This window comes from Mangifera indica, chromosome 7 (genome assembly GCF_011075055.1).
Source record: "Mangifera indica cultivar Alphonso chromosome 7, CATAS_Mindica_2.1, whole genome shotgun sequence".
Lineage (NCBI taxonomy): Eukaryota > Viridiplantae > Streptophyta > Magnoliopsida > Sapindales > Anacardiaceae > Mangifera > Mangifera indica.
This window is the reverse complement of record NC_058143.1, coordinates 15161330-15186997: the sequence shown is the minus strand read 5'-3', so window position 1 is coordinate 15186997 and position 25668 is coordinate 15161330. Positions and strand designations below refer to the sequence as shown.

At 32.2% G+C, this 25668-nt stretch overlaps 3 protein-coding genes across 5 annotated transcripts; 1 reads left to right on the top strand and 2 right to left on the bottom strand.

Moving 5' to 3' along the window:
* Positions 1-4567: 4567 nt before the first annotated feature.
* On the bottom strand, positions 4568-6282 carry LOC123220427 (60S ribosomal protein L30-like). The gene is made up of 5 exons (XM_044642646.1): positions 6124-6282; positions 5920-6025; positions 5587-5688; positions 4993-5061; positions 4568-4901 (listed from the first exon to the last, which is right to left on the bottom strand). Exons 1-5 carry the CDS (start codon positions 6142-6144, stop codon positions 4861-4863), a joined length of 339 nt encoding a protein of 112 aa, XP_044498581.1. The 5' UTR covers positions 6145-6282; the 3' UTR covers positions 4568-4860.
* A 984-nt stretch (positions 6283-7266) lies between these two features.
* LOC123220032 (protein STRICTOSIDINE SYNTHASE-LIKE 3-like) lies at positions 7267-10985 on the bottom strand. The gene is made up of 5 exons (XM_044642030.1): positions 10577-10985; positions 9171-9446; positions 8759-8926; positions 7687-8124; positions 7267-7479 (listed from the first exon to the last, which is right to left on the bottom strand). The coding sequence occupies exons 1-4, from the start codon at positions 10903-10905 to the stop codon at positions 7722-7724; spliced, it is 1176 nt and encodes a 391-aa protein (XP_044497965.1). The 5' UTR covers positions 10906-10985; the 3' UTR covers positions 7267-7479; positions 7687-7721.
* Positions 10986-19628: 8643 nt separating this feature from the next.
* Positions 19629-24945, top strand: LOC123220030 (E3 ubiquitin protein ligase DRIP2-like). Of its 3 annotated transcripts, none has more exons than XM_044642027.1 (7): positions 19629-20100; positions 20504-20603; positions 22484-22811; positions 22919-23412; positions 23623-23673; positions 24300-24372; positions 24516-24945. In XM_044642027.1, exons 1-7 carry the CDS (start codon positions 19986-19988, stop codon positions 24678-24680), a joined length of 1326 nt encoding a protein of 441 aa, XP_044497962.1. In that variant the 5' UTR covers positions 19629-19985; the 3' UTR covers positions 24681-24945. The 3 variants fall into 3 exon arrangements, with proteins under 3 accessions (XP_044497962.1, XP_044497961.1, XP_044497960.1); XM_044642026.1 differs by having other exon boundaries at positions 19631-20100; positions 22487-22811; positions 22907-23412; XM_044642025.1 differs by having other exon boundaries at positions 19632-20100; positions 22907-23412.
* Positions 24946-25668: the final 723 nt, after the last annotated feature.

The following is a 25668-nucleotide window of genomic DNA, read 5'->3' as shown; positions in this document are numbered from 1 at the left end:
GTTTGTCTGACAAAGACATCATTTGGATAATGAAACCTTCGTCGTTCAGAAGATGTCATGATTTAAGAAAAGATGATCAAACTTTTCTCTATGGAGTAAAGTTGATAGCATCATTAATAGTGATCAAAGTGGAGGGAAAAAAAACCCTAAGTTTTGTGGGGGAGAATATTACTTTTCAAAGTTTGAAAACTTAAGTAGGGATACAATATTAGTTTTTAAAACTAATAAAAGAAAATATAATGAATTTTATGTTCTTAAATTTTTTTTTGTTAAATAATAGTTTTACTTTTAATTTTAACTGAATTTTTTAACCAAAGTTTACTCATAGGTAAATGTTTAAATTTTAAAAAATTGAAGAAGATCACTTTAAGATTTGACTATACATTAGGTTAGAACAAGTCTTTTGGCCTTCTACCTTTAACAAAACAAAATCATGAAATTTCATGCGGTAAATCTAATAGTAACCCAAATATTTACATTTCCACATAATTTAGAACCATAACAAACTTTTGACAAATATTATTACAACCGATCATGAGTATTGTACTCTACTTTGACACCCACCCTTCTCCTCCAATATTCTTGCCTTGTGGTGAGAATTTAACTTCTTTTCTCCGAAATCTCATGACTCTGTGGGCATAAAGAGTTCTTCTTTTCCATGTGGAAAGTATACTTTTAATATTCTCAAAATATAAAGGTCAAATCACTATTCCTTACCTAAGGTTTAATGGAATAACAAATTTTTTATTTTTTAAGTTTCAAAAAACTAAATTTCCACTTATCATCTATTTCATTAATAAATTCTGTTCGATTTTCTTAAAACTGATTGTTTTACCTTATATTATAGTTACGAAATACTGTTATTAATACTTAGTATAAATTTAAATTACTAATATATTTTTATCAATTCAAAAATTTATACTCTTAAAAAAATTGAAACTCTGATCAACTTTAAATATTAGATTTCTTTAGTTCTTTGGGAGTGTAATTATCTTTTAAAACCATAAAGGGTATTTTTGAAATTCTACATTGAATTTATTTTAAATTTCCAAAGACCTCTAAAAATCTTATTAACATGTTTACCATTTAAAAAAATTATAGTGAGCCCTAAACTTTAAAAAAGGAAAAATAAAAATAAAGAAAGAAAAAACATTCGCAAAGTGAAAATAGAAAGAATAAAAGTATAAAAATCTATGTAAAATAACTTTTACGCCTTTTCATTTAACAGACATTACTAACAAAAGTGAACACTAGGCGATGATAACATATACTAATATTGTTAGTCTTTGTCACCGACACATATTTCTAAAAAGAGTAATATTATCTATATAAATAATAAATATAATTTTATATAAAAAATAATATATTATTTTATAATTAGGTAATTTTAAATTAAAAATAAATTAATATTCAATCATATAATATCACATTATTAATTACGTACATAATTTTATTTGTTTCTAAAATACATTCTACTTTCCTAGTTTCCATGTAAAATTTCTTACAAAATTTTTGTCTCTTAGTCTTACTAATAGGGGGGGTAAAAGTTAAACAAAAGCATTCTCAAAAGACAGAAATAGTTGGACAATTAATGTAGATCCTTGTCTTCCAGCAAAGTTTAGTTGGCATTGTTTGTTGGGTCCAAGTCAAATGATGCATCTTCTTGCTTTATTCTTCAACCAAATATTAAACCTTCAATGGCTTTTGGATTGCATAAATGTGAGAGTTTGGTTGTAATTATTTTTGAAAGATCTCCAACCAAACACCAGGGATTTGCCCAGATTTGCTGTGTCCTTTACAGCAAATTTTAAATCCCACATTCACATATAGCTTACTTTCTACACCCTCTTTTTATTCTCTTTGTTTTTCTTTTGGGAAATTAACATGATTGGTATCTTCGTCCCCTAATCTCCTTCTGCTCTCACAAACACCCAACATTATTCCAAATTGCCCCTAAATGGTAACTTGAGTAACAAAAGAGTAAGATTTTAAACATGAAAACAAAAGTTTAAATCTCATTTAACAGTATTTTAATATTAGACTTTTAATTTACTAAGTGTAGTTAATGCAAAACTTGTTACTGAACTCAAGATTTTATCTGTTTAGTATGATCGTTTCAGTTTAGAAAGAGTGATTCGACTTAAGTAAAGTTTTTTTGTTACAAAAAAGAAAACATTATCCGAAATTTTTCAAAGAAATGTTTATTTTGTTAGTTCATCTCATATTTAAAATATTATACACAGAAGACGCAACCTAATGCAAACATGAAAATCTTTCTACTAAAATGCAACTAAATCATTTTTCCTTAGATTACACAGACTAATAATCCAAAAGCATCAAGAATTGAAACCAAAAAAAAAAAAAACTCACATTTGAATGGTCTGTTTTATGATTTTTAAGAACTCTAAGGATTAATTTTGTTATATCTGAAGATTTTTTAATTTTTATTTTCCATAAAAATTTGATTAATTTTAAAATCATTTACTCTTCTTAAAGCTTGCCAAATAGAAAATGGGATGGATGAGACTAACTTTGGGGGTAACATGGGATGTTTCCGAAACTAAGGGAGCAAATTCGTTTCACAAAAGATTCGGGGTCAAATTGTTATTGAACCTATCATCTTCTTGATCTCCAACATCAAACTGGGGACCTGTGAAAACTTGTCCTTTCCTTTCCAAGATTCCCAAAACCATTAACTTCATAAAATACACATTATCACACTCTTTTTATGATCCCTTCTATATAGAGTAATATCTTCTGAAAAATTTGGAACTATTTGTAAACTGAAAATAGATTATTTTACAACTTTCAAAATGATTCCTGCCTGTTGTCTTTTGACACCCTTGATTAAACAATATGAGAATTTGGTGCATCAAATCTAAGAAAATGATGTTTGGTTTGTTCCATCATTAAAGGTTGTTCTTATAGCCCACAAAATCATGCTTTTGATCTTCAGAAAATCAAGTATCGGGATTTTACAGGGTGTTTTTGGGCCAACAGCAACTAGGGATTCATGATGATTCCTTCTACTTTGTTTAAAATGAGGGTTTTTTGGGACCTCAAGGAGAAAGGAGAAAGAAGGTGTACAAATGATTCCATGGTTAGATTGATTCAGCGATTAGACTCATTACAATTTCCATACTGGAGACTAACAAGGAGGTCAAGACAATCAGCAAAAATATTAAGCACAATCTAAAAAGCTAACCAAGGTGATATGCCCTGGAACGTAGCACATTAAAAAGCTAAACGGAACACTAATTCAACATTAACTTAAATTCGAAAAAAACAATTTAAAATCAATTCGAGATTGACGAATTAAAACTTAAACTTGAATAAAAAATAATTTAATTTTATATTCTATTTTAAATAACTCAAATTCAACTAATTTAATTTCAACTCCAATAATTTAAAAATCAAATCCAACACTATCTAAAGGGGGCAACATATGAAAGTCTAACTCCCTTCTAGTATAAATTTGGGCCATAAAAGATCAAAGACCTGGCTATTGGGCAAGTAATCATGGTCATAACCCGTGCTCAGTGTTCAGAAGCCCATTTTCTTATTACACTACGCAGCAAAATTTTAGAAATATTATGAGTCGTACATGAATTTGTTTGTTGGGTATTTTGTAAATATATTTACTAGGTGAAGCCATCCAAAGATATATACAATTCAAAGGGTTGTTTTAGATCAATTATGCCAATAAGTTGATGAAAGAAAAATTTTGGCATATGATAGGATATGTCACTATTTTATGAACAGTTATATATGCGTAAATAATGTACACAAATAACAAGATATCACTATATAATTGAATAATTTTAAATTAGAAATACAATACTCAATTACACGATAACATATTATTATTTATATATAAAATTATACTCATAATTTATTGTTTAATAGAATAATTGCATCGCATCACCTTATCGAGATGCACACACAATGTGTTGTGTCAAACCAAATACGATATAACCCACTACGGCCGTAGGTCATACTGTTCCATGATATAGCTTTCATGCTTTTGCAAGTCAATCCACTATTTAAAATTTTTGATTATTTATTATTTTTTTTCGGATTATACCGAATTGACAACCTACACGGCCAAAAAGCTTAGCACAACATGCAATTTTGCATGTCATACCCTATGCACCATGCCAATAAAAAAGGACTTGGGCTGTGCCACAAACCAACCGAACCCCTTTGATATGTCTAACAAAGTCGTACGACTACCATATACAAGTATTTCTCTTGCCAATATATATTATGCCAAAAAAAAAAAAAAAGAAAGAAAGAAGCAAACAAATGAGCCCTGATGTTTTAATCAAATTGATTTTTACTCGATGCTTATGCTAGTATGAGCTCTCATGCTAACCCATTTGGAATTCTCTATTAACAATAATTTTTCTCCAGCTACTAGGCTTTCGCCCATTTCTCTCTTTCTACACAGTTTCAGAGCTGCTTTTCATTTATAAAAATCTTTAAAAATTTTCAAATCACTGTTTAGGATGATTAGAGTTTATGAATGTTCCACTACCATACCGCATCATAATATCAAGAAATAAGCTGCACGCCAATTAGGCATTCTATAATTAAGCAAACCTAAACCCTTCTTAATGGACAGGGTAACTTCACTACCACACTAGAGAATGCCAAGTTTTTAAAGCAATCAACTTGAAACTCACAAAAAGTCTAGTACACAGCATAGCAGATTATGTCTCAACAAAAATGCACAGAAGGCAGTTTCTGAGTAATAGATCTACATAGTCCTAGTGAACAAACAAAGCTTGTAAAAAGGAAAAGTTGGTGAAAATTTTGACCAATTCCTCGATGGATATGATATTGTTCATTGTTCACTCATTAGTGCTCAGAAGGCATGCTCTTGATGATATCCGAGTCACCTGAAGAAACAGAAGATCGCCACAATGGAGTTATGCATTATAAGTTACTCTAGAAGAATTTAACAGGAAAGAGAACACAGTTTTCACATACCTGCATCAATGATGCTGAGGCAGCAAACTCTGAAATATTTTCCACAAGCAGTCCCCAAATCTACATTGTCTGACATAACAAAAGAAATAATTCTATAAGGAAAATGTTTCCAGAATCCAAATCAGAAACTAAAATAATATAAGCAATCACACCGAAGGGATAAAAAAGGCTAGTCATCTGCTATTGGACCCAAAAGTAACAAAATTTTACTATCAGTAAACTTGATAATTGCAATCCAATCATGCATATTTTGCTTCTTACAAAAAGATAATATACAGCAATATGATAATACATTGCATTAACTTATGGAATCAGAAACGAATTAGCTCAGCATTTGGCAATTATCCATTAGTAATAAAAATGGAACACAGCAGTAACACTCTATTGTCTGAAAGAAACCCAAATCTAATCCATAGAATCAGGAAAAAATGATCAAATCCATCTATTCTACATAACAGTTCATCCCATCTAATTACAGTTTACTAGTATAATCAATGACTTGTACGTCAAAGTAAAAACTTAAACAGCCAAAAATAACAGGAAAGTAAAAAGGGAGCCCAAGAACAGATACAATTAGAAGATTAAAAAACTTACTCCCGTTGTAGTGGTGAACCCCAACCTTAGCCAACATTGCATAGTATTCTATCTCAGACTTCCGAAGAGGAGGGCAGTTGTTGGCAATGATAACCAGTTTCGCTGCAACCAAAAAAAAAAAAAAGGTTCATCTAACAAATCGTCAAGAAATGAAATATTCCCATAAGAAAGACTAGATCCAGTCAGAACCCAACGACTAAAACACAATTATTTTTCTGGGTCCATAGCTAAGAGTCATCTTAGTTCATGAAGAAGCTAAAAAATTCAGAAATAATATAATCATCAATACATAAGAAAAATCAAAAAATAAAGAAAGTTAATAGGATGGGTTACCTTTAGAGCTTCTTAAGGTGTCAAGCACAGTTTTGTATCCCAAAGTGTACTTGCCACTCTTCATGACAAGAGCAAGCCTGCTGTTGATGCTCTCATGGGACTTCTTCTGCAAGAGTTAGCCAATATCAACCTATTTCTCCTCTTACATTAAGATTGAAAAAGAACAAAGAAAAACTAAGAGAGACAGAGAAGGAGATGAGTTACAGTCTTCTTGGCGGCCACCATTGTGTTAAGATACTAGGGTTCTCACAAACAGCTTCAAAGAAAGACCAAGGTCTGTCAACACGGATTTGCCCATATTTTAAGCAGCCCAGTCAGATGAAATATCAACGCAATAAAATAAATAAATAAACAACAAATGTCTAATTCATTTATAAAATTAATATATAATTTTCATTTTTTAAGAATATTCATTAATAATATTGAAAATTTTTAAACACGTGTAACATGTTTTAGATTTCGTTGGATTTTCTTTTATAATTGTTTTTGAATGATATCTATTTTTGTGAATATTTATATATTTTTTTATTTTCTTGTATTTTTCACCACTCTAATAAATATTGTACGGTTCAAAGAATCAGGTTAATTTTGAATTTTGAACTTCAAATTATTATTTTCATCTTTAAATATGAGATAGAGAATGAAAAATGAAACGTTATATTTAAATATTATATAATAAATACCTTTGTTTATCGGATATTTATCACTCACTTTTTTCTCTTGATTTTGTAGGTGAGAGACGACGTATGACAACGACGAGACAATCGATCAATGCCGAGTAACTTGAGAGAGAGGTGAACTCACAACTTGATTATTTGTTGGATTTACATTTGATTTAATTCATGCTTTATTTGGAGTTCCATGATGTGTACTCAAATTATGAGGATGTTTGTTTTGATTTATTATAAGACATCTGAGATTGTTGTTTTCTGGGATTGATTTTATGTAGGATCTTTTACTAGTTCTGTACTTTATTGCATGTTAATACCAACTGGCTGCAGGTTAATAGCTAAGATTAAATGGTATTTTACCTTAACGGATAATCCTATGATTAATTTTACATTTACGTCATCACATGAATAAATGTTATTTTATTTTTAATTCAAAATTATTTAATTATTTTAGACTACATATCAAATATATATTTATTTATATACTTAAAATAAATATACATAATTTTATTTTATTCTTTTACTATTAAATATATGTTAATAAAATTTTTAAAAATGTTTTTGAATGGAACAACACTGGTATATTTAATTACTTTATTATTATATTTTAAATATGTAAACATTTATACGTATTATCACATAATTGGATATTGTTTTATTTTTAATTTAAAATCACTTAATCATATAATAACATATATAAATATATACATATTTGTGTACCTAAAATAAATACACATAGTTTTGAAAAAGGAAAAAGTCTAGCCCTAATAACCAAGACATGGATTGGCTGTCCCTCGGGCCTGGACTGGCTGTCACCGTCAATGGGCTAGTCCAAGAGCTGAATGGGCCCCAAGCTTATTATATATGGTGCAATCTTATTAATTTCCATCTGAAGATAAATGCAAATGAAATTAAGTTTAGAGATCAATCCATTAAAGCAAGTCACTTTAAGTAAACATAAATTTATTTTATCATTTAAAAAGGAAATACATAAGAGTGCCAGCATGAGGAAATAAAGAAGAAATTCTAACCCAGTACAGAAGAGTTCAGAACACTTTCAAGGGAAAAAGAAAAGCAGTTGAAAGTAGTTAGGTACCTCTAGATTTTGTATTGTATAGATTTGTACTTTAATCAAGGTAAGTTGTAAACGGCAATGAAGGGCATCAGAACACTTCCCATCCACAGTTTACCATCCTTCTCTTCTACTTCACTAACTGCTTTAACAACTTTTCCCTGACTATCCTCCAATATCTGCAAAAGCTTCCCCTCTGGGCTGTATTTGGCAACCAGTGCATGGAGTCTTCCCCCAATTTGTACGAGGTAATGTATCTTTGCCGATATTGGGAGTTTAAGAATGAATGTCCTAAGTTTAGGGAATAGAGCCAAAGAGCAAGCATATTTCCACCGCCGACAGTGGATTGCCACCCAGAACTCACCTTTTTCATTTGTTCGGACGTTGTCAGGAAATCCAGGTAAAATGGCAAACACTTCTGAGGTACCAGCCTTCTCACCTTTCAGCCAATACTTTTGTAATCTGCATTACCCGATGGAATAAATATTCGTAAAACAGGGAAAACAAAGGCTCCTGATTCCTGAATGACGCACTATGACTTCTGACACACATAAAATGTTTCCTGATTTGAAATATCAATTAGCATACACAACATATATTTTTAAGATTAAAATTGCAATATTTTGTCAAAGCCATATGAAGTTAACAATCCCCCGAATAATATACTATTAGTTCATCCCATGATCTTTGATGGTTCACAATGTATTAATATTTTTGCCTCAAATCTCCAAAATTTGAAAGAATTGAGATAAAATGTTATCACTTTAGGAAAAGACTTCTTAAAGAAATCCTCTGCATCTAAAAACTATAATTTAGTACAACCTCCCAAAAGAAGGGGGTCCATATCTTTTCTCCTGTCCACAGAAATGTCAAAATAAAATTTAGATGCTATTCTTTGTAAATACAAATTTAAATCATGGTGCTTGTACTAGAACATGCAAAGAAACTCCTCAGATCAAAGGAGAAACTTAAATTCCTTGTGTCAATTCTAGCCATAAACATGGTTCATATATCAATATGTGACAAACTACCATATGAAAGGCCCCAAAAATGTAGAAACTGCAAGAAACGGAAATATCAAAGCAAGAAGTGTCACCTGCCAACACGTCCTTCAACAAAGAGGAAAAATGATTTGTCCTTACTTAAGGACACACCATTAGGGTACTGGATATTCCTTACAAGAACCGTTGTTTGTTTTGTAGTTGGATCATGCTTGAGAACCCTTCCACTATCATCACCAGAGAAAACCAATTGCATGAAGTTCCTGAGAAATGTTAATATGTTAGAAGAAATTAACAACAATTATGCTAACATTAAAAGAAAAAGGTCTCACCACAACCATACTGTTATAATATCGTCTCAGAGAAGCAACATAGAAAACCAAAAATGACTAAAGTGCGGTTAATGATTGTACAAACTATCCTCCCAGCGCGGCAATTTTTATCTAGCAGAATAAAACTATTATTATCAGTTAGAAACATTTAAGGAATAGCTAGAAGTTTCCTCACCTCCGCTGGAAAAGAATACTGCTATCAGTAAAGTAAACATTCCCTTCATCGTCAATATCTAGATCATTAGTAAACCTCAATGGCACGCCTTCTGCTTCTGTTGTAAGGGATGTTGCCAATCCACCTTCTGGACCTACCTTCATAAGTCCAAAATACGCATCTGCAATGTATAAATCACCAGTTTTCTTGTCAAACCGGAGCCCCAAAGGCCTGCCACAGATGTGCTCATGCTTCAAGTAAGCAAAAGGTGATGGCTTCGGGTCACATAATTCTGACCTAGATCCCAAATCATTCATGGGAAAAAAAGATTATCATTGCTGAAGTGGTAAACCAAAAATACTAACCAGCAACACAGCTTGACAGACTCTAAGAAATCAACATATATAAATCGATGAACCAGACATCTTGTTTCAGTGGGGAATTTACATCACCATGCTGAATTTCAGTTTATACTGTACTAAAAATTCAATACACTCAGGAACATGGGAAATTTGAATTATTCAAGTTTCTAATTAATCACACAGCAGAGATATTCAGAATTTTTATGAAAACATGTTCATTTGCAAACATAATGCATATGACTCACGTCCATGTTACCAAAAATTTGATAGCTCTCATTCCCTATCTCTTCCATTTTCTCCATTAACACAATATTTGCTTATATGTATTAAAACTGAATTTAAAACCACTATTGTGTTTGTTGCTTCTTCTCTTCTTGGAAAGAATATGTGATCCTTTTGCACAACTTTTATTTATTGGATTATGATTATGGATTATATCATTATATCAATAATTGATTATGCATGTTCAGTACAATTTATTATTATTGGATTAGGAACAATCATATTTGTTTGACAATTTGCCTAATTAATCTATAAAACTAATTAATTTTGTGTAAATGTCCAATTTGCCTAAGAATTTTACTTTTGGATTAGAAATATTAAAAAATTCATTAAATTCAATAATTCAAAAAAAAAAAAAAAGAAGCTAATCCTACTAGCTTTTTGGATTATACCTTAAATCATCTAAAAATGTAATTATAATCCACAATTAGATTATTCATACAAGCTATCATAAATATGTTATAATTAATTATTTAATCCAACAAATCTGAATTAAATAAGCAACAAATAGGCCCTGTATATCCTCTCCAGTTTCACCCAATTCATCAACACAAAATGTTCAATTTTATGGTTATCGAAACAGCATATGCTCCATTTTAAGTCAAATGGACATTAAAGATTCAAACTTGCACCAAACTAAATTAAACTGTCATTCAGTCAAATGCCTTAAAGGAGCTCTATTTTGTTCACATAACCCAAAACTGAGTAGCCAACGAGTCACCAAACCCATCAAAAGAACCAGAAACCACTGTAAACAAAGCCAACAAAAAAAAAAAAACTAGCCTGTTATTAGAAGTATAAGCAAAATCGTTCCACTTGACACCATCCCAGAAGAGAATTCTGCCATCAGCAACACCAGTATAAGGACCACGGCCAAGAGGATCAAAAGCAATGCTTTCAGGGCCCTGTACCTGGTTCAAGAATTTAATTTCCGACTTCTGAAGCAAATTTTGTTCGTCTTTATCCGTTGGAACAAGTGACCAATCGGGCATTTCCACCTTGAGTGAGACAAATTCCGGAAACTCCGATATGGCACTGTGTTTGAAGGGGTCAAGCCCACAGTACACAGCCAGAAGCAGAAACAACAGCCCAAAAAACCCTTTAAAGGTCATTGCGAGCACAACAAGAAAGAATGAAAGAAAACTGAAAAAGACAAGGGTTGTTATACGGAAAAACTATTAAATAATAGTCGGATGGCATCTAGTAGGTAAAGAGTACGTCATGTAAGTTTCATTCAGGTGAAAACTGGTACTGAAAGAAAGACTAGTACTTTCGATTTCATTATTGTATAAAGAAGGAAGGACAATTTCCCCCCCAAGTTTAGTTAAAATCGCAAATATATATTTATTATAAGTGAAAAATTTAAATATTTATATAAAGTTTATTTTATTAGGATATATTCACATGTTTTTTTTTTTAAGGTTAAGGGATAAATTTATTATTTTATTAGTAATATTAAAATAATTAAAATTTTATCTTATTTTTCCTTTTTAATTTAAAAAACTAATATTTTATCTCTTGAAATAAATTTTAAAAAATTCACTTTTTTTCCCTGAAATCCAATCACTTTCTCTAGCAATGACCGACCAACAGCAGAGGAGTCTTTGTCCAGATATCATCCTCTGAACAACGATCATTATCCAGATTTAGATTATGCTTTATCATCCAGATCTTTGAACGAATAAGAGTAGTCCAGAATGGATAACGAGTATCGTCCAGGGAACGAATAATGTTCCATTATCCAAATCTAGACGATGCTTGTTGTTTAACCTCCAAGCACATCATTGGTAGGTGACAGATGAAGAGTGAAGAAAAAATTAGGGATTTGGGTGGGGGGAGGAGGGAAGAGTCATTTTTTAAAGTTCAGGTATATAAGTTAAATGTTTATTTTTAAAATCTGAGGGGAAAAATAAGATAAATTTATATATTTTTTAATATTATTGTTAAATGATGGTTTTACTTTTTTATTTAACGGAAAACTTAATGGCAATTACTCTATAGGGAAGTGTTTCGATTTATTAATTACCATAGATATATTTTTAAAATTCAATTAAAACTTGAGTAAAAAATAGTCCTCTGCCCTTATATAAAATTATACTATGCAATTTAATGATTTCTTTATTAAAATGTTATTACACGTATTCTTCTTATTATTATGTTATTACTTATATTAAATGATTTTTGGGATTTAATTACAATAAATTACATAATTGTTATTACAAGAAATTGTTTGGTCTCTCAAACCACCTCAATTATATTGAAAATTTGGATCATTAGCCAAATAATTTAAAGGGTCACGGTTGAATATAAATAAAATCGGCCAAAAGACTTATTCCCATCCAAAATTTGCTTTTTTACCTTAAATTCTTACCCATCATCTTTCAAAAACCCAAAGAATCACTCATAGAGTATTAAAATTAACAAAATTCATTAGTTTTAAGAATAAAATTATTATTTGACTAATAATATTAAAGAAAATACAACTTTATTATGTTTTCCCTTCTAAACGCTAAAAACTAATAATTTTTTTCAGACTTAAATTTTGAAAAATTACATTTCCTTTTCGTTAGGTTTAGAATTTCTCCGACAACAAACTCTCTCTTGTTTCTGATGATCTTTTATCTTTGATGACGAACGTTTTCATCAGAAACAAGGATGTTCGTTGCCAGAGAAAGGAAAGAGTTTGTTGTTGAAGAAACCCTAAACTTAGCAAAAGGAAATTTAACTTTTTCAAAACTTAGGCTTAGAAAAAATTGTTTGTTTGAAGGGTTTATGGAGGAAAATGAGATAAAATTTTAAGAGTAATATATTTGGTTAACTTTAATAACGTATGAGTAGATGTTTGAGTTTTTGAAAGATAATAAGTGAGAATTTGGGAAAAGAGTAAACTTTGGGTGGAAATAAGTCATTTGGCCAATAAAATATATAAAAAGTTAATAAAAAAATAATGAAATTTAAAGATTCTAATATAAAAATTTAAGGGTTATATTGATGTTTTTTCTATGTAAAAGTAAAAAAATTTCAAAGTTAATTGGATCAATAATATTTTACATATACCAATATGAAAATTTTTCAAAATTAAGGAAGGTCAACTAACCCATTTTACACCACCTAGATCCGTCCAGACAAATAAATTGTGTCATTTACTTATGGCCAGAAGAGTTATTCCGGCCCAAGGTTTGATCTAGTTCGAAATTCCTACCCACCAACTTTAGAAAACCCAAAGTCTTACCCATGAGTTAATTATATCAACAGTTCCAGTCAGTGAAAAGGGCACTTAAATAAAATCAAATGCATGATGCTTTTATTTTAAACATTATTAAGACAGTCTAAAAACAAACCCAAACAGTTTTGCACTACTCACCACCTAACTTAATCACATCACATTAAAAGAGTTATTTTCATTTATAGCCACCTACTACAACCAACACTTTGTTTTCTTTTCTCTGTCTTCTATTTTCTTTTCTTTGTTAATATCTAAATTCAAATAATTTTGCTAAAGAACAAATCGACAAAGAAAAGAAAAAGATGTTGAAGAGTCCCCATAAAGCCATAATGTAGATTACTAAATGGGTTTTGAATTCTTGATTGTTGTCACTACTCACCACCTAACTTAATCACATCACATTAAAAGAGTATCTTCATTTATAGCCACCTATTACAACCCGACACTTTGTTTTTTTTTTTTTGTTAATATCTAAATTCAAATAGTTTCATTAAAGAACGAATCGACAAAAGGAAGAAAGAGATGTTGAAGAGTCCCCAAAAAACCATAATGCAAATTACTAAATGGGTTTTGAATTCTTGATCATCATCGCCTTTTATTAATAATCCCTCCTTTATATGTTCTTGTCTTTCTTTCTATATCTTTTGCACTTTTAGGCTCATTATGCAGACAAGATCTAGGAAAAGAACTCGTCTTCCCAAACAAAGAGTGTTGGAGGGAGAGAAATTGTCTGGGAGAGAGTTCAGTATTTCTTAATCAAATGAATTGTTTGATGAATTGGGTTGTGGAAGAGTAGTAAAACTATGTGATGTGTAAAAGTGGAAAAACTTGGGATGTCCTTAAACTATTTGATGAAATAATGCAGAGAAGCAGAGATTGTCTCATTCGTAGAAAAATGAAAATAAGGGTAATTTAGTAATTTAAAATTAAATTAACAAAAGTTAGTAAAAAATTTGGATGACAGGTAGATATTTGGGTTTTTGATAGTTGGTGGATGAAAGTTGGGGATTACATCAAATCTTGGGTGGGAACAAGTCTTTTGGCCTTTACTTATTTCTATGAAAACTAATAAATTAAGTTCAAATAAAAATAAAAATGATCGGATGTCATTGAAAACTTGCATCAAATACTTGAAAAACTCAAAGTTGAAAAAATATTGGTCTTAAGGAAGAAAAATTCCACTCTTCAAAATGAAGATATTATTTTGAAAAACTGAGTTGGAATTTTGGAAGCACAACTTGATACCTTACAAGAGCGATGTGATTCATAGAAATTTGCTTTTTGAAAGAACACCTGTGTGCATGAAATAATTTTGATATCCTGAAAAGTGAAAGAGATAGCCTTAAATCAAAATGAAAGTTAATAAGGGTGAATGGAAAGAAGATTGTGTCTAATCATTTTCATATATTTTTTTAAACAGAAAAAGTGAAGATTCAAAAAGAGATTCTTGATTTATTTGGATATTGTTATTTCATTGAGGGATGTCAAGGACACAAACCATTGATAAAACGAAAAAATTTGAAAAGGCATATTGTGGAAGCATCCTTTAAGTAGTGAGCAGAAGATCACATGGCATTATTGTATGCCACATTTTGTTCTTTTAGTCACATTGGAAGGAATACAAGTTTTAGAGTCTAGCAAAGTATGGGTTCCAAAGGGAATCAAGACTAACTTACTAAAACCCAAAGAAATTTACGTACCAAAAAGTGAAACTTGAATATATATCTTTGTAGATACCAAAATCATAAAATTTTAGAGTGGTTCTTAGGTTGAAGAATGGGAAGAAATACACTCAAGAAAGTTGCATGTATCATGAATTCACACTTAGAATTTGAAACAGGTTAAGGATATAGTCACAATATAATATTTAAGATTTAACAGGTTTAAAAGGGTAAAATATGTATCTAATAAATGTTGTTACGTTGTTTGTATGGTAAATTAATAAAACTATATATTATCATTTTAGATACATAATTATATATATATATTTATATATCATCATATGATTAAATAATTTTAAATTAAAAATAAATTAATGTATAATTATATAATAATATATAAATATACTCTTAAAATAGATATATAAGGTTTTACTTTTAGTAAATTATGGTAATTAGACAACTTATCTGAAATTGAAGATATAGAAGGCCCAACCCATTACCCATTGTCGGCATTTACTTTTAGGCTACCTGTTGTGACCTACAAACCTTCACCATTGTTTAAAGACCAGAGGTGTTAAGAATTAATCAATCAACTTCCAAATAGTTAGACGTTGATGGGACATTGATGGGATATCTCTGGACTAACTGTTGAAATCTATAACGAAGGCCGGCCATTACTCATTTAAGTCAAGTGAAAGATCATGTTATTCTCCCTTCTTCATTTATGAAATTCGGTAATTTAACAAAGGCCAAAAGACATATTCCCACCCAAGGTATAGTGAATTGCCAAAGTCCCACCCACCAACTTTCAAAAACCAAACACCCACCCATGGTTTGGAAAACTAACACCTACCCTCCCAAATTAAGCGCACAATCATCATTTAACAATAATATTTAACATTTAGATCATGTTACTCCCTTAATTTAAAAAACTAACAATTTCGTCTAAAATTAAGTTTTAAAAAGTGATATTTTCCCCCTACCTAGGGTTTCCAATTTCGTCAGCAAATTTCTGAACAACGATGATTGATCTCTCTCCCTCCAGGTGTTGTCTCTCCTTCCGGTGTTCAATATTGAGTCGATAATGTTTGGATTTGACGGAATCCAAACAAAGAGCTCTTCGTTTGGATCTTCATCATCCAGACAAAGTCGACTTCGTTTAGACGACGACGACGATGGTCTAGATAAGAAGACCGGTCTCTTCTAGACAGCCATCGTCATCCAAACAAAGCCAACTTCGTCTGGACGACGAAGATCCAAACGAAGAGTTTTGACTCTTCGTTCAGATTTCGTAGAATCCAGATGTCGTCAACCCAATATTGAACACTGGAGGGAGAGACGACATTAGGAGGGAGAGAGATCGGTCATCGTTGATCGAAAATTCGTTGACAAAATTGGAAACCCTAGGTAAGGGGGAAAATGTCACTTTTCAAAACTTAATTTTGGACAAAATTATTAGTTTTTCAAATTAAGGAGGTAAAATGATATAAATGTTAAATATTATTGTTAAATGATGATTTTGTCCTTAATCTTAACTTAATGTTGAAGAATAGGTGTTAGTTTTTCAAACCATAGGTGGGTGTTTGAGTTTTTGAAAATTGATGGATGAGATCAGCGATTCACTATTAGGTGGGAACAAGTCCTTTGGCCTTTAACAAACAAGCTTTTCTAGTAAGTCTATAACCCCCACTCACTCTCCCCTATAAATTCAACCCCTCAACACCAAATTAAACATTCCCATAAACAAAATGAGTAAATTCACCTTCTGCATTCCGTTGTTCTTCTGTTTGCTTGCTAGTACAACTGCCGCTGTCTTTGAACACCGTTGTGGCCGGCAAGGCGAGGGCCAGACTTGTCCCCGCTCCCAATGCTGCAGCAGATACGGGTTCTGCGGTGTATCCCCTTCCCATTGTTCTCTTTACAACGAATGTCAAAGCAATTGTAGGACTTACATAACTTACGTTGGACCCTTTTTGCCCATTCCTCGTAATGAAAGTGCCTCTAATGTTACAGCAACACTCCGCTCTTACAATGCCCAGCAAAATGGATGGAACTTAACCGCTTCAAACGCCAATTGCGCGCAATGAAACGGGAATAATTCCCTGGCATGGCGACGCAGGCACGGATGGGCTGCCTTCTGTGGACCTGTTGGACCCCGTGGATAAGCCGCTTGCAGCAAGTGCTTGAGGGTAAGTTAGATGTAAAGGTCGAAGAAGAGTGTGGTAGAATGGAATTATTATTTGATTATGAAAGCTTCGTTGATTGACTAATGAGGCAACTGTACTAATTGTTGATGAATGCGGCAATGGAGGTCTTCAGTTGGACGATGTGGCATTCAAGAAACTGGACACTGATGGAAATGGCCAAGCTGAAGGTCAACTTTTGGTCAACTACCAGTTTGTCAACTGTGAAGACCTTATTAAGGGTTGAATAATCTCACATAATGGATGAATCACGTTTGAATAAAGCATAGAAATTACAATAATAAAAATAATAATTATAATCATAATAAAAGTGATTTCTTGGATAACAAAAAGTGTTTGTTGCTGATATTACCATCCCAATGGCCATAACTTGCATTACGAAAAATTAACAAAACTATGTGCATAATTTTGTATATAAATAATGACAGTTATCATATGATTAAATGTTATTATATTTTTAATTTAAAACTATCTAATTATATAATAATATATCATTGTTTGTATACAAAATTATATACATAACGTTACTTATAAAAAATAAAATAGAGAGACCAAATCAGTCTGAAAACCCCAGGAAGGATCCACCCTAGAATGTTGTTACTGCATCTAAAGGGAAGGCCAATTCCTTCGCTGCTCATTCTTTCATCCACCAACACCACGGCTGGGCCTGCGGCGCTGCCTTCAACAATGCAGCCATGCTTGTTTTTTAACTCATGGCATTGCAGGCAGTAGGTGTCTTCTCTTCTAGAGTGCACCTCACACGTCCCTCTGTTGCCATTGCTTGCACAGGCAGTCCTGCTGGCCAAGTCACATTCAGGCCAGAACAGTACACATAAAGGAGATAAATTGAGCTGTAATTAGATAATTTTGATATGAATTATAAATGGGTTAGTATACTATTGAATCTTGATGTGCTGACAACGACAAATGCCTCAGAATAAATTTCTCAAAATAACGCCTTCTAAAGATTATTGAATCTCATATGGATCTAGTCGAATGTGCTCTCGTGTCCTCTCACTTCATCAAATTTGCCTTACCAAAACTAGAGACTTTATGCAGTTGGCATATCTATGTGTCAAGGGGGAAATTACACTTAACCTCTGTATCTTGAAATTCTTTTAGCGCACCCTTAAATAAACAAAATCAATTCATACTTGATAAACATGTTAGATAGGGTGGGTCAACTTAAAACACAAAATTTTAACCCAATCTCTTACTATAGTGGATCAACCCATTAAAGAGTCAGTATTGTGAATAATATTATTTAAAAATTGATAAATAATAATTATAATATAAAAAATTATTTTTTAATTAACGAAACAATTTGTTAAAGATCCAACCTAACTCTATACACATAGGATTAGACCGTGGGTCTTATATATTTTGTAGGTCTATCCAACCTAATCTATTAACGTCTTTATATAGAGTTATGTCAATTTAGTAATTTATGTGAAGTGACAAAATATATTAGTTTTGTGAAAATATTTTCCAAATTGACAAAACAAAACAAATTCAATCGTGTACAAATAAGATTCAACTATTTTCAATCCTAACCACATTCACAATTCAATCACGAGAATATCAATCGCATTTAACCTAAACTAACAACTCATACAAAATTAGCATAATGTATTTAAAATTTAAGAATGAAACAGGAAACCCTAACATTTTTTTTTCCATATTGTCAAGGGAATATCAAGCTAAATTTAAGGGAAGAATGATGACAAAAATGAACGATGCTTAAGGAGACTCGTGATTACAAAGATCCACAAAGAACAAAAAGAAAGCATAGAAAACAGGGGGCAGTATAGTTACTGGTGACCACAAAGAAGTATTTACTTAAAAACAGAAAAAAGTTGGTATTTGTGAGAGGAAAATAAGAAGACATAAATATCGGATTATTATAAATGATTTTTTTAATGATTTTAATAATTAATAATTTATATTTTAATTAAAAATAAATAAATTTATGATTTTAATAATAAAAAATAATTATTAAAAGCTTATTTCCTGTTGTTAATAAATTTTAATGGCAAAAAAATCTTATTATTATTTGTTATCCTAGTGTTTTTTGTTAAAAGTATTTATATCGCTAATACTTTTAACGAGGAAAGTTGTATCTACAAGTGATGGTCAAATTTTTTTTATAGTTAAAATATTTTAATGATGAGAAATAGATTTTTGACAATTATTTCTCTTTTATAAAACTCATATATTTATTTAGTTTTAATGATAATATATATAATTGGTTATTAAAATTATAAAAATAGTACTATAATAATTAAATATTTATCTGTTTGTTATTTTTCTTTTACTATTGCTAATTTTTTTTTTATAGATGGTTATTGATTGATATTTTGTCGGAAAGAGTCAATACAATGATAATATGAGAGAAGTAGTGAAATTACACTTTATAAATAGAGGTATTTTATACTAATCTTAATTATACGTGGTTATTATATTTTGATTAATTAAATTAAATTCTGTAAAGTTGATCAATATTTGTAAGAGTAAATTATATATATAAATAAATTAAACAAATCTATTTATAGAATTTGATATGATAATATATAATTAGTGACTTAAAATTAAAAAATAAATAACTATATCATTAAATTATAAATTATCATTTTAATTTAGACAGACGAATTTATAAAATTTATATATACACATAATTTTATTTATTTACAAAATAATTAAAAAAAAAAAAAAACCAACTCAACCTCCAACCCAAACACAGAGGCAGTTCAATGCAGCGCAGCTTAACTCAATCTTAAACTCAAACTTAGAGTCAGTTCAGCGCAGCGCAGCTTCACTCTCGGTTGTGTAAAAACGGGGTGCAAGCCCATTGGTATCACACTGTGCACGCTGAAACAAGCTCTACTATACAAAACAACAATAAACAAGCTCCCTTTTTCATGATTTTTCTTCTCAGTTCCTTTCTCTGTGTAAAAAACCAACAAAACCCACGTCGGTTTTTCTCTTATAGTCCTAACCCATCTCTAGATCCGTCTCTTTTTGTCGTAATTCCTCATGATTAGTTGACTATTGCATAAAGATTCATCCTTTCGAGTCCAGATAAAAATTTATAAGCTTGAGGCATGGCGGGGGCGGTGGTCAAAGTTAAGAGAGAGATACTTGAAGCATGCATGACATGCCCTCTTTGTAACAAGTTATTTAATGAAGCCACTACAATCTCTAAGTGTCTTCACACTTGTAAGATTTTGTTGTTATGTTTTGGTTCTTTGTAGCTTATGCATGCTTTTTATTTTTATCTATTTGGGGGATTTGCTTGCTTTGGAATTTGTTTTTTTGGTTATCTGATGTTCAAATTCTATTGTCTTTTTGGTTCATTCATGGAGATTTACGGGATTATGTAGCTTTATACTCGCTGGTATGGTAGAATTATACACTTGATTTTGTTGCTATGCATTGTTAATAAAGATCACTTATGGTGTTGGTTTAGCATCAAATCTTCAGGTTGGGGACTAAATAAATGCTGTATTTAGTTTCAATATGAAGAAAATACGTGGCATTGCTCGTACTGATTCACCTGTTCTTAAAATTTTTTGACTTCTGACAATGTTTGTAATACATTTGACTGTTGAAAATAAACCAGTCTGCAAGAAGTGCATTTATGAGAAGCTCGCGAATGATGATGTGGATTATTGCCCTGTATGCCATATTGATCTTGGCTGCCTTCCAGTGGAGAAGCTAAGGTTGGTTTCTAAGGTTACTCTTTCTCTTTGTCATGAATTTTGTGGTTATAAAGTTAATTGGAATATTTGTTTCATTTCCTGCAAGACAGAATTGGGGTTGATTCATAGAGTTGGTGGTTCTAATGTTCCATTGAGGAGGAAATCATGGGATATTTAGTGTCAATTTTTTTGGTATAACCACTAATAAATGTTGATGCATTTTAGAAGTTTTTCATGATTTTTCTTTACAGTTTCTTTCCTTATTTTACTGCTCTATCTTCGGCTCATGATCGCCATGCATAAGTTCCCTTATTGCATCAATCTATCTCATTTTCTGTATTTGTTTGCATGAATTTTGACTACCTTTGTTATCTACCCTGGTTGAAGCGTGTTCGTCATCTAACCTGGTTGAAGCATGTAGTATGTACTGTGTTTTCTATTCTATATACTTGCTGAATTGTCCAACCATTCCGTTGGGCATCTCTGCTCTGGTTTGAATTTGATGAGCCCTTATTGGCCATGTCTTGCTCTTCATAAAAGTCTGAGTCATCTTTATGTTGATGTTCAGAACACGATTTTCATTGTCAGAAGTTTGTTAACTGTGTTTTGATTGTTTCTCTTGTATTTTATTGATGGTCTAGATCTTATCATTGTGTAGCTCAGACTATATCCAATAGAAACCTTACTTGACTAGAATTTTTGTCATATTATTTATAGCAGGGGTCATGGGTACCTCACAGATGGAATAATTAGAAAGCAAATTATGTTTCATGTTTATGTTTGATAAGCAATATTAGCTACCCTTGAAATGTGTTATTATCATTTGCTTCCAAAGTGCAGTGTCTGTTCTCTGCCAAAAGGGAAGCCAAGCTTTAGCACAAAATAAGACTTTATTTAGCATTAGAAGATAATTTTTGATTTATCAATTTTAAATATGAACTATCTGATTATGTCCCTATTTCTTGAGTTAAACCCAAGGGAATGTTTAAATTTTCATAAACTTTTTGAAAAAGTCATCAAGTTTTTGTAGAAGTCAAGATGTGAGTACTTTGTCAAGAAAGAGCAGAAATCTAACTTTTATATTTTGTTATGAATTTGAGTAGTTTGGGATTTTAATATTGGAAACATAGAGTGGCTTCAGCCCCTTGGCAGACACCATTTATGTGTTATTATGCAAGCAATCAAAGCGGTATGAAGGAGGAAACTCCTTGATTGTGGTGACTTATGCCTCCTTAATTTGATAAATATCTTTTTTTGTGAATTCATTTTCACGTTACTTCTGGGTAAGGATGGCAATAGGGAGGGGATCTCAATCCCCACCCCCGCCCCCGTTTCTGTCCCCGCCCTTGTTACGGTATAATAAAGATTCTCTGTCTTCTCTCTGCGAAGAAAAATTCTCTTCAAATAACAAAATTAAATAAAATTAAAATCAACCCACTATTTCAAATATCACAAATATCATATATTAACTACTTTAATATGCATAATAAAAACCTAAATAAATTTGAAAAATATAAATACTCTAAAACTATAAAAATATGTAAGTATTTTAAGTAAATATATTAATATAAAGGGACGGAGACGAGGACGGGGACGGGGACGGGGACGGGGACGGGGACGGGGACGGGGACGGGGACGGGGACGAGGACGGGGACGGGTACGGGGTCCAGGGTGGGTCAGGGACGGGGCAAGGCTGGGCATGGATGGGACACATGTATTTCCGTCCCCGATTTTGTCTCTGTCTTTGTTTTTATCAAGAAATCCCTTCTCCATTACGGTTGGGGTTCATAAATTCGGACCAAAATTGTTATCTCTACTTCTGGGAGAACATTTAACTTGGTAGTTTAACTAATTTAGTTTTGTTTTTACATATGCCTATCTTACTTGAGTGTCTATTTCAGCAGGGCAGACAACAATCTTCAAGATATAAGGGCTAAAATATTTCCTTATAGAAGAAGAAAGGTTCAAGCTCCTGAAGTTATGCATTCTGTATCTCTGCCAGTCAAAAGGAAGGAGAGATCACTATCATCATTGGTGGTTAGCACTCCCAAAGTGCCACTGCAGACTGGCCTGACCAGAAAGAGGACAAAAGGCAGTGCAAGAAAGGCTGCTGCTTTACAAGGGTGTGGTTTTTTTATTGAGGACAAGAAGGAAGATTCTGCTGAAGATTGTCCAATGAGCTCAAGCTCACCTGATTCTTTAAGTAAAATCAGTCAAAATAAAAGGCAGGTAAGGGAGGCAGAACTCTGGTTCTCTAAGCTACCTTTAGCTCTGATTATTCACATTTATTTTATTAGCAGTTATTCATCCTTTAACTAATTCAGGATTCTTGCAAGGCTGAGCCTTATAATGAGGAAAGGGCTTATGAATATACTGAGAATGATGTTGAGATGATGGAAGGGAAAGCTGATCTCTGGACACCCTTAAACTGTCTTGTTGAAGCTGCGAACAGAACCAAGTCCTCTAAGTCAAGTTCACAAGGGCTCTCTCTTGTCAAATCAGATCTGAACAATGCCCCTGATTCTAAACTATATATGCCTGAAACCAAATCCAAAGTAGATCTGCCAAATGCTTCTGGTACTGATGTATGCTTGTCTAGACCCAAAATGAAAGGGCACAGACAGTATACAAAATTCCATGATGACAAGAATGGAAAAAGTTTACTTTCAGGACCAGTGAAGCGTAGAAGGTTGCATGCAGCAGCAAAGAAAAGGGAAGCTGAATCCAGTGAGTTGTGTGCTGCAGCACAAGTCATGCTAGATGCTTCAGGAGCTAAGCATAAAAGAAGGAAAAGTCCAGTCTGGTTCTCGTTAGTTGCCTCGGAAGATCAGTAAGATGCTACTTAGAACATTGATATAATCACTTTTTATTTATTTGGATTATGCTTCTTAGGGTCTGAACTTATATTTAATGCACCACCCTTCCCACATCTTTAGCGCTTGAGGTAAAGCTCCGGTGTATATAGTATCTGTTGTTTGGATAGCCTGATTTTTGTGATTTCTTCAGTGCTAGTCTCTAATTTTATGGAAAATGGCTTCAGGAAAGATGATGCTTGCTTGCCTCAAATCTCAGCGTGCTACTTGAGGATAAAGTGAGTTTACTGAGATCCATTACCTGCCTAGAGGGTTTGCTTTTTACTTTTCTCCTGTTGAACTTGCGGTTAACATTTTGATTCTGTTTTGACACTTGTGAATGTCTACTAGCTGATATTAAACTGTGGGATTGTTATTGCTAGTACTACTATTATGCTTATTGTAAGGTACAATAGACATTGGCAAGTGCCAAGTTAAAACCAGAGAGAGGTTAAGAGACATTGCTGCCCTTATATGAATCTTATTATATCAATATCAGGTGATAGATTTAGGGTAGCATGTCCAAAAAAAATTTTCATGTGATTTGGGGATCCTTTTTTTTTTAACTCTTTTATTGATGAATTATGTCATCTTTGACAACTTCTATTTTCAGTTGTTTCATACATTGTTTGTTTCATTCCTGTTGCTTGTCATTGAGTTTCCTTGGACCAATTTGTTGTTTAAGTGAAAAATGTCATCAGGGTGATTAATTGGTGGCTTAGTTTCTGACAAAGTTTCAGATAATTTTGCTATTATTCTTTGTTTGCTCAAACATGTGGATGCTTGATGAAGTTAGTCACGGCTGGAATTTTGATGCTTACCAGAAGATCTCATACTCACTGGTTTTCTTCTGTTTTGGTCATAGGGACGGGAAAATGCCTGTCTCATTTATTCAGAAGTACCTTGTGAAGAAACTTGATCTTGACAGTGAAGCCGAGGTGAGTCCATCTTCCAACCTTTTTTAAGGGAGATTGGGCTCTTCTGTGGAAACACTTGGCTTTTTATCTTGCATCACACTTAATGTTAATAAAATAAATTCTGGTACTTCTTTCTTTCTTAGTCTACTGTAATCATCTTACAGGTCGTGATATCATGCCGGGGTCAGCCTGTGCTTCCAACATTGCAGCTTCATAACTTAGTAGACCTATGGTTTCAGACAGCATCGACAGCAAAGAAGGTACCAACATCTGTGGGCTCGTCAGCTAAGGACTTTGTAATGGTTTTGTCATATTGCAGAAAAGCCTAGTCCCAAGAAATTCTGCTGCAAATTTTCCTTTAAGATAACAATTCTATGTTTATGTTATTATGCCATTGTAGAATCATCACATTTTTATGTATGGGATTTGTACCATGCCCAATATTACGGATTACACATACAGGATCTGTTGAGTTGTTTTTGTTACCACAGAGTGAACCATCTGTTTGAGTTCTGGGTCCGGATTCGATTGTAAATCAAGTTGAGTGGTGAATTCTTGATAGGGAATCCAACTTGGTCTTGGATTTGGATAGCATTTCCATATTTCAGTTGTGAATTTTATTGGTTAATTTAGTGTCTTCATAAAGTGTCTTTGTATAGTTTTATGGCAAAATGACGAGTCGTTCCAATGGCTTACCAGAAATTGAGAACTGAATAATAAATTGTTCGTTTACTTGATCCTTGACCCTTAAGGAATATGTCGTTCACTTTTAATATTTTTCCAAATTGATTTTGGAATTTATAAATAATTATGAGTAATATTGATAGATTGCTGACCAGATATAACATTATCTGTTTACTAATATTTTGTCAAACTCCAAATATATATATATATAAACGTTTTCCTTTCAGCAACTGTTTTTTTTTTTTTAAGTAACTTGGCACCCTCCTTAAGTTGGACCTCGCTTTCAAGGTTGTGTTGACCAGTCCAATCAATCCAAGTATATTAAACTCTAGATTTAATGATTGATCCCATTACTACTTATCAAATAAGTAGGTTTTAATCTAAATTTGGTAGCATTTGTTTGACGCTTCTGGTTTCTTATATGATTCCCTTTCTGATTTAGTGTTGTTTTTTTTAAAAGAAGGAAACAAGTGAGAACTTGAAGGACGCAGGCAATGAATTGATTCTGCAGGATGAAAATATCGTCCAGTTCTAAATAGGAGAAATCTTCGCGCATGTGCCACGGGATGAGGTAGAGACCAGAATAGAAGAGATGAAGGCGGTGACTGGTAAGAATTCGGAAATACTTGAGGA